Source organism: Aquila chrysaetos, chromosome 23 (assembly GCF_900496995.4).
Source record: "Aquila chrysaetos chrysaetos chromosome 23, bAquChr1.4, whole genome shotgun sequence".
NCBI classification, from domain to species: domain Eukaryota; kingdom Metazoa; phylum Chordata; class Aves; order Accipitriformes; family Accipitridae; genus Aquila; species Aquila chrysaetos.
In genome coordinates, this window is record NC_044026.1 from 15,094,267 (window position 1) to 15,106,416 (window position 12,150).

Below are 12,150 nucleotides of genomic sequence, written 5' to 3' on the forward strand. Positions count from 1 at the left end.
TTTCACTTTGTATTCCCAGGCAATGCAAATACCATTTAGACTCTGGGTAAGACCTTTAAGTATGAAAGGCTGAAGAATCTCAGCTAATCATTCTGTATGTATTTGTGTAACCATTTTTTCTTCAACAATCCTATCAAGAAAACAGTAATCACAGTCTAATCCACTTAAAGTTGTTTCTTAAAAATTAGTATGTCATGCATTTTTCTTCAGTAATGAAACTCCAAAACTTCAAAACTTATGTTCCACTCAGGACAGACAAGAAGTGAGAAAAATATTTTAAGGAGAAAGGCAATTTAATTTAAAATAAAAGTGAAGACATTATTTTAACTAACTCTCAATTTATCTTTCAAATATTCTCCCTACAGATTTCTATTTCAGAATCAAGTTTGGGAAGTTATATATAAGAGAGAGAACCTAAACACCTCTACTATTTGAGAAAGATTGATCAAACTGATCGGTTTTAAATCAGAAAACAAGAATTATGATCTCAGAGATTTAGAATGCAACAGGAAAGAGATGGCTTAGGAAAAATATATGCCCTCTTTACAAAGAAGTATCTTTAATGTTTAGACACTTAAGAGGTAAATCAGCCATGAATGTATGAAAAATAAACTGATCTATGTTTAAATAACTGTTTCCAAACTTTGAGTAGTGAAGTTAAGCTTGCAGATTTATGCACAGAGAAGAAAATCATTACACTTTCCTATTACTGCACACTACCATGTAGTAAATCAGAGCAATCTGCATTACAAACATTATACGTAGTGGGGGGAAATTATGTTTTCCAACAATCTCTTGCTTCAGCAGCATAAACATCTTTGAAAACAGAGGCTGCTGATTTTTATAATATTTATATTAAATCTTAATCTAAGTATTTATCATGTTAAAAACCCCAAATATAACCCAAGGAGAGTATTCCTAACTTTTCAGTTAATTTGCTCCCGCCCCTTCTTACCTTCTCTGGAGGTGCAGGAGGGTGAAATCTCTTTGCACAAACTAGAAATGCATCAGGCTCTGGCTTGCCACACTTCACCTCAGGGTCATCTCCCAACACAATATGATGAAAAAGACCAAAGAAGTCTTTGTGTCTGGCTGTTTTCATCTGAAATGTCACTTCAGCTGAGCTGGTGGCAACGGCTATGGGTATGTTGTGTTTGTGTAAATGACGGATCAGCTTATCAACCCCTGCAAGACAAATATATACATTTTATTTTTATATATATGCATATATGTAGGTACCTACTTACAATGTATTTAGCAGTACTTCAACAATGGTGTCTTACTGGCTGTAACAACCTATTTCAATCAGTTAGTGTAGAAGAAAATTCTTGCAATATCTGAAACGTTCCTTCTCCACACAAAAATCATGGAACATTCCTCAAGGTATACTTGTTCTGTCATCAAATGATGCTTTTCTCAAAATACGCCAAAAATGGGTTCAACATAATTGCCTAGGTACACCCACCACCCCCTAGAAGCTCCTTAAGCAATGTCCCCCAAATTACGTATATTTATTACTTCAAACTCTCTGTAAGTGAGAGAAAAGCACACAGGGGAACATTTTCTTTTATACACAGAGTTACACTCCTGAAAAGGAAAAAAAAAAAAAAAAATCCAAGTCAAAGAAATATACTCTTCTCACTGAATTGTATAGTTTTAATTTCTGAAGCAGGTATCCAACTGGCTTAAACCAGCCCCTAAGAGAGCTCAGTTTCTCTCTCCTGCAATTACTAAAGCAAGTAACACTGGGCAGAGGAGGGGAGCTGTCAGTCACAGTTGTTAATACCAGAGCTTTATCTGATTTATCTTTATCTGATGCTGTGAACCCAGAGTAATGAACACCTCAAGCCTAATGGGTAGAAACTTCAATCTGATCCAGTCTTCTAGAGAAGGTTAATGCAGGGAACAGTGAGAACACAGCAGTCTGTGTAAGAGGGAAACATACTTCATTATTTGGTGCAAGTTTTGAGTTTCCTATGCAGAGGTTTCAATGCAGCATTCTAAATGCTGGATACCTCTCCCAGACAAAACAATTAGCAGTGTCTAATGGAGAACGAGAGCAGACACCCAGTCTTTACCAATTCACAAGAGAAAATCCTGCCAAATCTGAAAAATCATTTGGGCTCTGCTTCTTGGCATGAACCCAAACTGTGTTGGACACCGGATATTATTAGTTTCAGGTAGCTAAGCCTCTGATTGACTTCCGTCTCTTTGAACCAACCTGAGAACAATTCTTTGTTTTCATCTTCCAAATACATGAATTTTTACCCCACTTTTCATGCCTGGTTATACTAAAGTAATTTTACTCCCTTCCTCCTGATTCACTGTCATACTCATGCCTGGTCCCTGCTCCCTCAAAGCATTCCTACTCCTCATGTTCATTTAATTCTTTTCTGTGCCACCCTGTCATCTCTGATTTGCATATCCCATGTGATCCAGCCCTTCTGCTCCATTTTGACAATTCTATAAACAACAATCTTAGCTGCAGTACGTTTTTCCCAAGTATAGTCATATGCCCAACTTTGAGAATTAACAATTACTACTGATAATAAAGTGTGCAGATTAGTAAATTGGTGCATTAACTAACCCATCTATCTGGAAATATGACCTGTAGATGTGGCCCTCTGCAGATTTCTTCTCTATTCTCCAGAATCTAATCAACCAATTAGTATCTGACATTTCCAGCTCCATGCTTGTACTTGAAGACAGCCTTTAAACTATAAATACATGCACTTCTGTGATGTTAGATTTCCAGCTGGACAGAAGTAACAAGTGTTATTCCTCCTCTAATGTCAATGCATCACCCATTTAAAAGCCTTCCTATGCCCCCTTAAATGGTTATACTAACAGTAAGCAAGTGCATTTTTTCCCAAATGATGCTACTCTGTCCTCTTACTGAAATATGATGCTAAATACAAGTTAACTTTTTATTCCAGATACAGATTATGTCTTCATTCTGAAACATGTGAACTAAGTGCATATTAAATTAATGGAACTACTAAGATCTCTCAATGTAAAGCAGTAGCCTAAATGTCTTTTTTAAAATAAAATGCATTAATTCAAAGGAATTTATTCTAAATAATCTGCAACATTTAGCAAGGCTAGCATATCGTGTGTGTAGTAATATAAAGAAATTTAAAGATTACACAAGAAGACTTTTCCTATCTTCTATGCCCTTGCTACGATATTGTTAGTTTTCTCTAAAGTTGTGCTCTTTTCAAATAGCTGATTTTCTTCAGTCCCACTGCATCACAGCTTCAGTTCATCTGTCACCGGGTATGTTTATTTTATGTTTCTATTGGAGGTAGCACTGCTGCAGAAAGGTTACTTCTTCAGGGTTCTCTCTTATATTCTCCCAGCACGTTATGATTTCAGCGTGTAAATGTGTGTGTGTTTACTTTCTCTTTTTCACTTCCCTCACTACAAGGGAGCTAAAATGCAGCTGTCTCTAATAGCTCCAGAGAGTAAAGACTTACATTATTCAGAAAGTGCACTTTAATAAAAATATGCTATTTAAAAAATGATTATTTGCATATGTGTGAACATAGCAAGACAGATTAGAAAAAAAATACAAGGGGAAGATCAGCCTTATGGAAAAAAAATTAAATTGCATATGGAAGAATAGCTAGAATAACTTAACAAGCTAAAGACAGTAGCAGTTGAAAAATATTTTCATTCCAGGTTTGTTATTTCTTTGTAAAAGCTATAGATCAACAAAGTCTATTTTTGTTTGCATCAATTACCACCAGTATAGCTCTAGACACTTTGCCACCACATCAAATTACTGACACAATTATTGTACTAATTCAGCATATAATTCTTCATTAGAAAGATAATATCTTTCTTAGTATCTTTCTTGTGCTTTTTTTACAGAAAACATCAACAGAACAGGAAGTAGGGAACTGCTTTACAGATCTGTAAGAAACTTCCCCTGGCATATACTTTGTCATTATATCCCCTATAGCTACACAGATTTTTTTCAATCAAATGAAGACTTCAGTTACATCAAAAACAACCAATTAAAAACTAAATGACTATGAAGAAGCACAGTGAAAATTCCTCCGAACTCGCTAACTTCTAACTTACTTGTAGCTACCATGTAAGGGATTGATGCCCATCCATCAGAGAGGGACCCATCTGCTGGGATTCCTGGGACCATCCTCCACCCCTCCTACTGAAAGCTTAGCCACATGCAGCAAGTTCTTTTTTTTTTTTTCTTTTTTTTTTTCTTTTTCTTTTTTCTTTGAGCATCTTTGATTAAAAACAAAAAATAAAGAAAGATCAAAAGAAATAAGGATCTCTGTTTTTCCAGCATAAGGATATGCTCCTAATGTGGTACACATGCAATTAACAATGTTAGGCAGTACAACATAAATTCTTCAAGTAGTCATAAAAAAACCCAGGAATAAATATCCCACATTGCTATGCTTTATTTCCAGATGTACCCTTTCATTTCAAATAATCGAAAAGGTAAATACTGCTTCTTTCCTCTACCTCTTTAAATATTAAGTTTTGGAATAGACATAGAAGTTTACTGTATTCTAAATGTAATAGTTAAACACCAGCGACTATTGGAAAGAAAAGGTGAAAAGAATTCTAAGCTGAATTTAGTTACAGAAGCTGAAAAGAAGAAGGATCAACTTTAAATGTCAGCATCTTTAAAACCCGATTAATCACAAATGTCAATGAAGTTAACAACTTTGGGAAAAGAAAACGAACCAAACCAACAGAAAGGAGATTTCTTCTGAGACCACAGACGCATTTAAAAGGAAGAGATCAGCACTTTTGTTCTTAAAGTTGCAGAAAAGCATGTATTTTTTATATATATATATATTTTTTTTTTTTAAAAAAAAAAAAAAAAAAAAAGGAAATATTATTCCTTCATTAGACTCCCAATGTGGTGTTTGTTCTCCTTACATTCAGCTGAAACCATGGTGACTAATACATTGGATCAACTGACAAACTAAAATTAAGACTTATACCGAACAACAAAACCCTTGGGCTAACTGTCACATTTTCCTTTTCATTGACTAATACAAACATGTACAGCAGGAGTTCAGGAAACCAAATAATGCTACGCTAAAATGATCTAACGATAGTCCCTATCTAATTATTTATATGCTATAACAACACTGTTTTCTACATGATTTTTTTTTTTCAGTTATCACATTTTATAATCAAATGGCATTATTCATTATGAAGTGAAAATTAACAAGACATAACTCCTGAGAGCTAATTCAAATTGATGGAAAACAAAGGGAACTTTTATTTTCCTTTTAGCTTTATACAGACATGAGCTCTGTGTCATATAGAATACTTCAGAATGGTGAACAACACATACATTTTTGCTACATTCTATTTGACATGCTTTCACATTTTTGTATCATCCCTTTTCTTGTGTTTGTCTACCACTGAACAGAACACTGTTCTTAACTTATGCCACTTCTGGAACTCCAGATTCAGACCTATTTCATGTGAAATGCCTCCAGACAAATAATGAGATAACATTAGAAAAAAATAGAAGAGCTTTATATAAGTCTCCAATCAAACTTTTGTCTTACGAAGCATTTTTTTTATTTTTCTCTTTTCCTAAAGTAAAGTTTCTATGAACATGTTATAGTAGAGTATAAGAATGCTTTTCAAGATAGAAAAGAAAGTGATCTCCATCATAAACTGGGCAAACATATGAGACAGGGAAGAGGATTATTCATGCCACTTCAGCACTGAACCATAATTTCAGTTTCCTCTCTTCACCAGTTGAATGATTTCTGGTGTTCATATTTCTGCTTGCAGTTGATTCATTTGAAGGCATAACTACACCATCATGCAGACAATCACACACTAAGCTCTGCCAGTACCTTAACCCGAAAATCCACTCTTTGATGGTCTTAAAAGCACGAAGTCCTACAGTCTTACAGCTTCAGGAATACAGCTGGCTTGTGTGCTGCCCGCGTAGAGCGCAGGAACAAGGTCAAATAAATGCCCAGGCCTACACAGACTGTCCCATGGTCTTTTCTAAAGTCTGTTTCAATCCTAAAAAGATGAACATAAGCTACGTAAGAAAAAACCCTTAAAAAATGAACGGAACTCCCCAAGGCCTTATCTTAAGAAAAAGCATACATTGTAAACAAGACCACAAGAAGTTAGTAACCTACAATTTACAAGGTAGCTTTTATGAAAGTTAAGCTTCAAAATCACGTTACAGGAGCTCCTACCTGGCTGAGAAGGCCTCAAATAAGCGAACAGTGGCATTTTTTGTGGCAAAACCTTTCATGAACATCACAGTGGTACTATACCTTTCTTGCATCTCTTTAGTCCTTCCATGGGTGCCACCTAGGTACTAATTATATCTAATTTCTAATTAGTAGTATTTAAACCATTATGTAATCCCAGGAAGAGAAACAGGAACTCAGTGGGCAATGGGGGGAGGTGGTGGGGGTGGTGGAAGTGCAAGTGCGCGCACGCACGTGTGTATGTTTTTAAATTTGTTATTTGAACGCTAACATGTTCTGCTAAAGAGGATATTTAGCAGACACATCCCCATTTTTCCCACCCTCAAACAAAACCCAGACAGCCTGCAGGGGTTTCGGTTCTGCACCAACCATCATAGATAACATTCCTTCATAGTTTTCAACTAATTTAGTTATGGTGTTAACCAATTTAAGAACATTTGGGGCAAGCTGGAACAGAGAGCTATCATATACATTAATACCTTATATTCTTCCAAATGAATGTTGTCCTTATTCAAACAATTACAGTGTTGGACATCTAATAATTGAAGAAATAGTACAATGTAGGATTACTTTGGTTCGAGACAGTAAATAATGAAAAAAAAAGCAACCAAACCAAACAAAACATCATAAATACAGCACACTCCTTAATACTAATTAAAAGCAAGCATCAATTAGCCAATGATACCAGGTTATATTGTGAAGTTTCCATAGATTCTGCCTGTTCATTTTCAGATTCAAGTGAAAGTTTAAGCTAAACTATTACAAAAAGCTAAAGGCTACATGTACGGAAATGATAAAAGCTTCAGAAAGACTTAAAATTATTATTTTGTGTCTTCCTCTGCTGCTTTTTTAGAAAGCAAACACATGTGAACTCTTATATCACAGAATCATAGAATGAATCATAGAATGGTTTGGGTTGGAAGGGACGTTAAAGATCATTTCGTTCCAACCCCCCTGCCATGGGCAGGGACACCTTCCACTAGATGAGGTTGCTCAAAGCCCCATCCAACCTGGCCTTGAACACTGCCAGGGATGGGGCATCCTGGGCAACCTCTCTGGGCAACCTGTGCCAGTGCCTCACCACCCTCATAGTGAAGAAAAAGCCCCCAAATAGCAAATGGGTATTTTAAAACCGATACGAAGATGACTTTCTATGCCCAAAAGCTTCTCCACAGTTCAGTTACTTTAATGAAAGATATTCTCATTTAAAACCTTCTCTCACACAAGCCTCAAGTCATTGTGATTATAGTAACAGCATTACTGCTATCTACAACTGCTGTGTATCCTTTGACATAGTTTTGGGGACTACAGAAATACTTTAGAAAAAGTGAGTTATTTAGGACATTTTACTTTAAATTGTCTTATCCCCCTCCCCAGTTATTTACTAGTTATTTGATTATTTATCCAGTTAAATTCCTGTGCTATTCTTATTTTTTGTCTGTATTTTGTAATCACAATATGTAATTTGGTCTCCAGTTAATTTTAATTGTTGAAAAGATACTCATTCTCCTTACTTCAATAAGCTATACTGGCCACTCTGATTTGACAATTTATTCATGAGTACTATTAGTCAAATTTATTTTATTGTCAACTGTAATTATAAGCCAGAGGAACAATTCTCTCCCTAAACTTTTTGATAAGAAATGTGCTGCTTTGAAAAATGGGGTGTGGTATTGAAACATGGTACAAAGTTCTTTTTAATCAAGAAACTCCCTTGTATTTCATGGGCAACCAAATCTTTTCCTATGTATATTTTATTGTATCTATATATGCTTGAGCTTTCTTGGACTTTTTTTTAATCTGAGCTACTTACTCTCTTCCAAAAAATACTCATTTTTGTTTTCCTTTTTTAGAGCTCAGCTACACTATGTAGCCTGTGCTAATATAACTATACTTGCTAAGTCTTGTAGCTGAGATGCAGCATATTCTGCAGAAGAAACAATATGGCTACAGGCTTTTTTAAAGAATACTCTCTTGATCAACAGATTTTTGCCCTGTACACTGAAATTTCTGTTGGAAGAACTATACTGGTCACCAAGCGCTTTCTTCACATAGCTCGCACACAAATTATGAGCCCAAATACAAGTTCACACTCTTTTTGCAGACTTTCAGCACTCCGTCTAAGATCTTCATACACATCTATCACAGTGTTGCTCCTCATTCACCCCAGTGTAGATAACAGTTAGCTATCTACTCACCCTAACAGCATGAGAACAGAGGGCACCTGCCCTCTGGGGCACCAAAATCAAGGCTCTTTAGAAACCCATATTCAAGTCCACTTCATTTTGTTGTAATGTTACACAAAACAAGCTGTCTGAGAGCATTCAGTGTGTATTTGGAAAAGATTTACTGCTGAGAAAGAACCTAAAGGAAACCAAAGTGATCCATGCATTGTTTAAATTAACTATGTACATGCATTGTGCATGTTTTGTCTGATTTATGTCCAGCAGTGCACAAACGGAAATCTTAAGGATAAATATAGCCTCTGTATGAAAAGACTGCTCCTCTTTTTCAAAATTATTTACAGTTTCTATATTGAGTGTGGTATCAGACCAAACTTAAAGCTCTTCAAGATTTCATCACACTCTTTAATTAAAGAAAAGCTAACATTACCACTCAGAGCTTTGTCGAGTTTATTAGATTTCTGGCCAATTCGAAGATAATTCTTTAGAATTCATAAAAGTGATCCTATGGTAAAAAACCTCAGCAGCCTCTGAACACTAAAAGCACCCAACAACAACAACAAAAATAATCTCATGTAGAAGAAGCAGCTGTCTGTTCACTTAAGTCACAAACTGATTAAAAAAATGTTTTTAATGTAGTCTGGTGTTACAACAGTCGCGAGCCCATCAGCACAGTGCTATTGATTATCTACACTTGCTCTCAATTCTGAAGTGAAGTCAGCATTGCTGCTGTGAAGGTGACAGCGTGACAGAGGTGGGGCTATCCATCATTTGGTGTAATTGCCATAAATCTGATCAGACTATGGAAACGCTACTCTCAGATCCACCTGTTTCTTTTTTGTTCTGAGATACTAAAAATGCTATCTGCAATGGTATGTTACCTTTTCACTGAGCTACAAAAGCAGAGGTGGAAACTAATAATCTGTTTACCAATTTGGAAGGTAATTGGCTATTAATAAAGAATTCTACCTTCTCATCTTATTGCTTTCTAAAAAGTACCAGAGATCCTTTCTGGTGGCAGAGAATCCCTGTTCACCAGACTGATAATCTCCTTTAGTCTGGACATATTGACACATGCATGGCCATGCAAAAAATATAAGTACTAAATTTTACACAATTCAGAACCTCTGTCAGCTGTGTTGCTGACTTCCTAGTAAAAGCATTTTTGGGTTGCAATCCTTTAGGACTTAATGCAAAGGCCAATGCTTGAAATCAGCCAGACAGCATCATTCTGAGTTTGCAGCTAATTGACTGATCTCTAGGGGTTACAGGCTCACTGAGCCCAGCATGGACTCACTAAAGTTTCCTACCATTAAAACAATAATAGCAAGGAAAAGAAAAGATAACACGGTGGGAAGTCTGTTTAACTGTTACAGGCACAATGTGAATCAAGGAAACAACAGCTAAGCAAACTTGACTGCTAGTTGAATGGAACTGCTCGAGAAAAAAATATGTATAACTTTTAGAGTGAGCTGCCATTGAGCAGCTGTTTTTCTTTCTTCTCTTTTTATGATTTCTGACTGGCTTCATTTGGTACTAAAACTGAGCTATGAAATTACCTCCTCATGTCTGCAAGAGACAGTCAACGGTACTTGAACTGGAAAATAGTTTGCACATCACATTCTGCACTGGCTGAACAGGAGCTGCAACAAAGAAATCCCAGTTATCATGAAAATGACCAAGGAATGGAAAACGTCTGAAAGGTATACGCAACCACAGAATCCTTAAGGATCTGTGCTTTGCGATGCTGATGAGCCAAAAAACAGAGACTGCTATGAAAGAATGGCATTAATTTCATAACCCTGACTTGATTATAGTAACAGTTGGCAGCTACGTAACTTGGAGTTAGGTTTTTCTGACTCTGTATATTCTGGGTTTATGTTAAGCGAAAGTACACCAATACATGTATAGGTAAACGTACATATGCATGGTTTTCTTCTGCTCCACTTTTCACTCCTTATTCTTCTGACAATCCACTTCCATGCAATATAGTACTGCATTTGCAGAAACAGAAAGTCTACTATGTTACTCTTGCAGATAACAATGTCTGTACTCTGACATAAATATTTAGAAAAGCAGCACAAGTGGCAGCCCTGTCATTTTGTCAGTGTTGTCTTGGATTAATTCCTTTCTCCACTGAAATCAAAACCAGTCTTCCCTAAGTTTCTTTCAGAACTAAAAATAAATCTAACTGTAAAAAACTCTCAAATAGTTATCAGAAATTTCCACATTAGAAATGGATATACCGTCTTCATAGATGAAATCTGTATTTTGACCACAGCCTGATGTACTGAAGCTTGTCAGTTCACTTCAGCACCACTAATGTCTCAGAACTGTTGGACATTAAGTGGCATGGCTGTGATACAGCCTGTCAGGCAAAGAGCTGCTTTGCCAATCGTATATTCATACAACTTCCACACCATCCTCAACCATTACTGACATACCTGTCAATTACTTGAGTGGGAATTAACAGTTATCATTGCTGGCAAAACATGTGTATAGCTCATTCTGTGTCCAGAAACAAGTGCTCCTTTGCTTGAGTCACTTTTTCAAACATAGCTGGTCATCATTCACTGCTCTCCACCAAACCAAATCTGAATCTTGGTTTTTTGAAAAACTGTAGAAATTGATTGAAAAATAGAACCTCACCCGCCTATTAACTGCCAAAAGATGGCCAGAGACTCAGCATGTCAGTCATCTTATTCCATTAATAAATATGACAATTAACTTTCACTTCCCTGTATTTACTTGTAACTATCTGAAACATCATTTTAGCCAGAGAACATTGTAAATTCAAAATGACACCACAGTCTTACATCTTAAACAACACCTGCATGAAGTCCATTCTTGATTAAAGAACATTAAGAGGCTGTAGAATAAATCCACAAGGATCACCTTAATAAATATCCTCAGAAAATACAAAAGGACAGACGAAAAGTATCAGATTAAAAAATCTGGTTATCAGATTGAAGAACAAGTCAGTCCTTAATGAAACTAAATAGTAACTAGCTGGAGCCACTTCTTTCTAGATTATTAGCTGACATCAACCTGGTTTTCTCAAAATTCATGGTAAATTCAGCTTGTATCTCATATGCTGCTACCAAGTAAAGTACAGATTCCATTACTTCAGTGACCAAGGCTGCCTTTGCTCCCAACAATGGCCAGTGAACATGAAGTATTTAAGTTCACATCAATTCTGCTTTAGAAAATAGTCTGAAGAAAGTTATCACATGTATTTTGTTGAACTGAAAAGATAATCAGTTGAACAATTCTGGCGATGATAAAAATGTTTATTTGCTTGTCCCAGTAAAAATTTTGCTTGTTTCACCTATAATAGCCCAGCTTCAGCAAGCCCAGAATTCACTTTTTGAAGGCAGGAACAGCACAAAACTTCATGTTTCCTTCAGCTAATCTGTTCCATCACCTCTCTGCAACTCTGTTCAAGCCAGCTCAGCCACATTATCACAATCCTCAGCAGGCACAGAATATCCTCTTAATGGCATCTATTACCTGTGCTGTTATATTACAGCAACTCTTCTCTGTGTCTCCTAACATTTCACCCAGTCTGTCCATCTGGCATTTTCTAAGCCCAGACTAGGGTTTTTTCGTTTGTCTTGCAAAAGATACAGCTGCAAAGTTAGTCCCAGAAGTTTGACACGAAAAATGAAAAACACATCCCTCCATCTTTCTTGTTTTCCTGGAGAGTTTAACTAGGCTTACAGTTTTAGGTGGAT

At 36.2% G+C, this 12,150-nt stretch overlaps 1 protein-coding gene across 1 annotated transcript in view; it reads right to left on the minus strand.

Moving 5' to 3' along the window:
• The window catches only part of LOC115334552 (pseudouridine 5'-phosphatase), a 74,221-nt gene that overhangs the window by 31,263 nt on the left and 30,808 nt on the right, over positions 1-12,150 (minus strand). Inside the window, exon 3 of the mRNA XM_029998874.1 lies at positions 956-1,185. Coding sequence (XP_029854734.1) covers positions 956-1,185 — 230 coding nt within the window. The remainder of the gene's footprint in view (positions 1-955; positions 1,186-12,150) is intronic.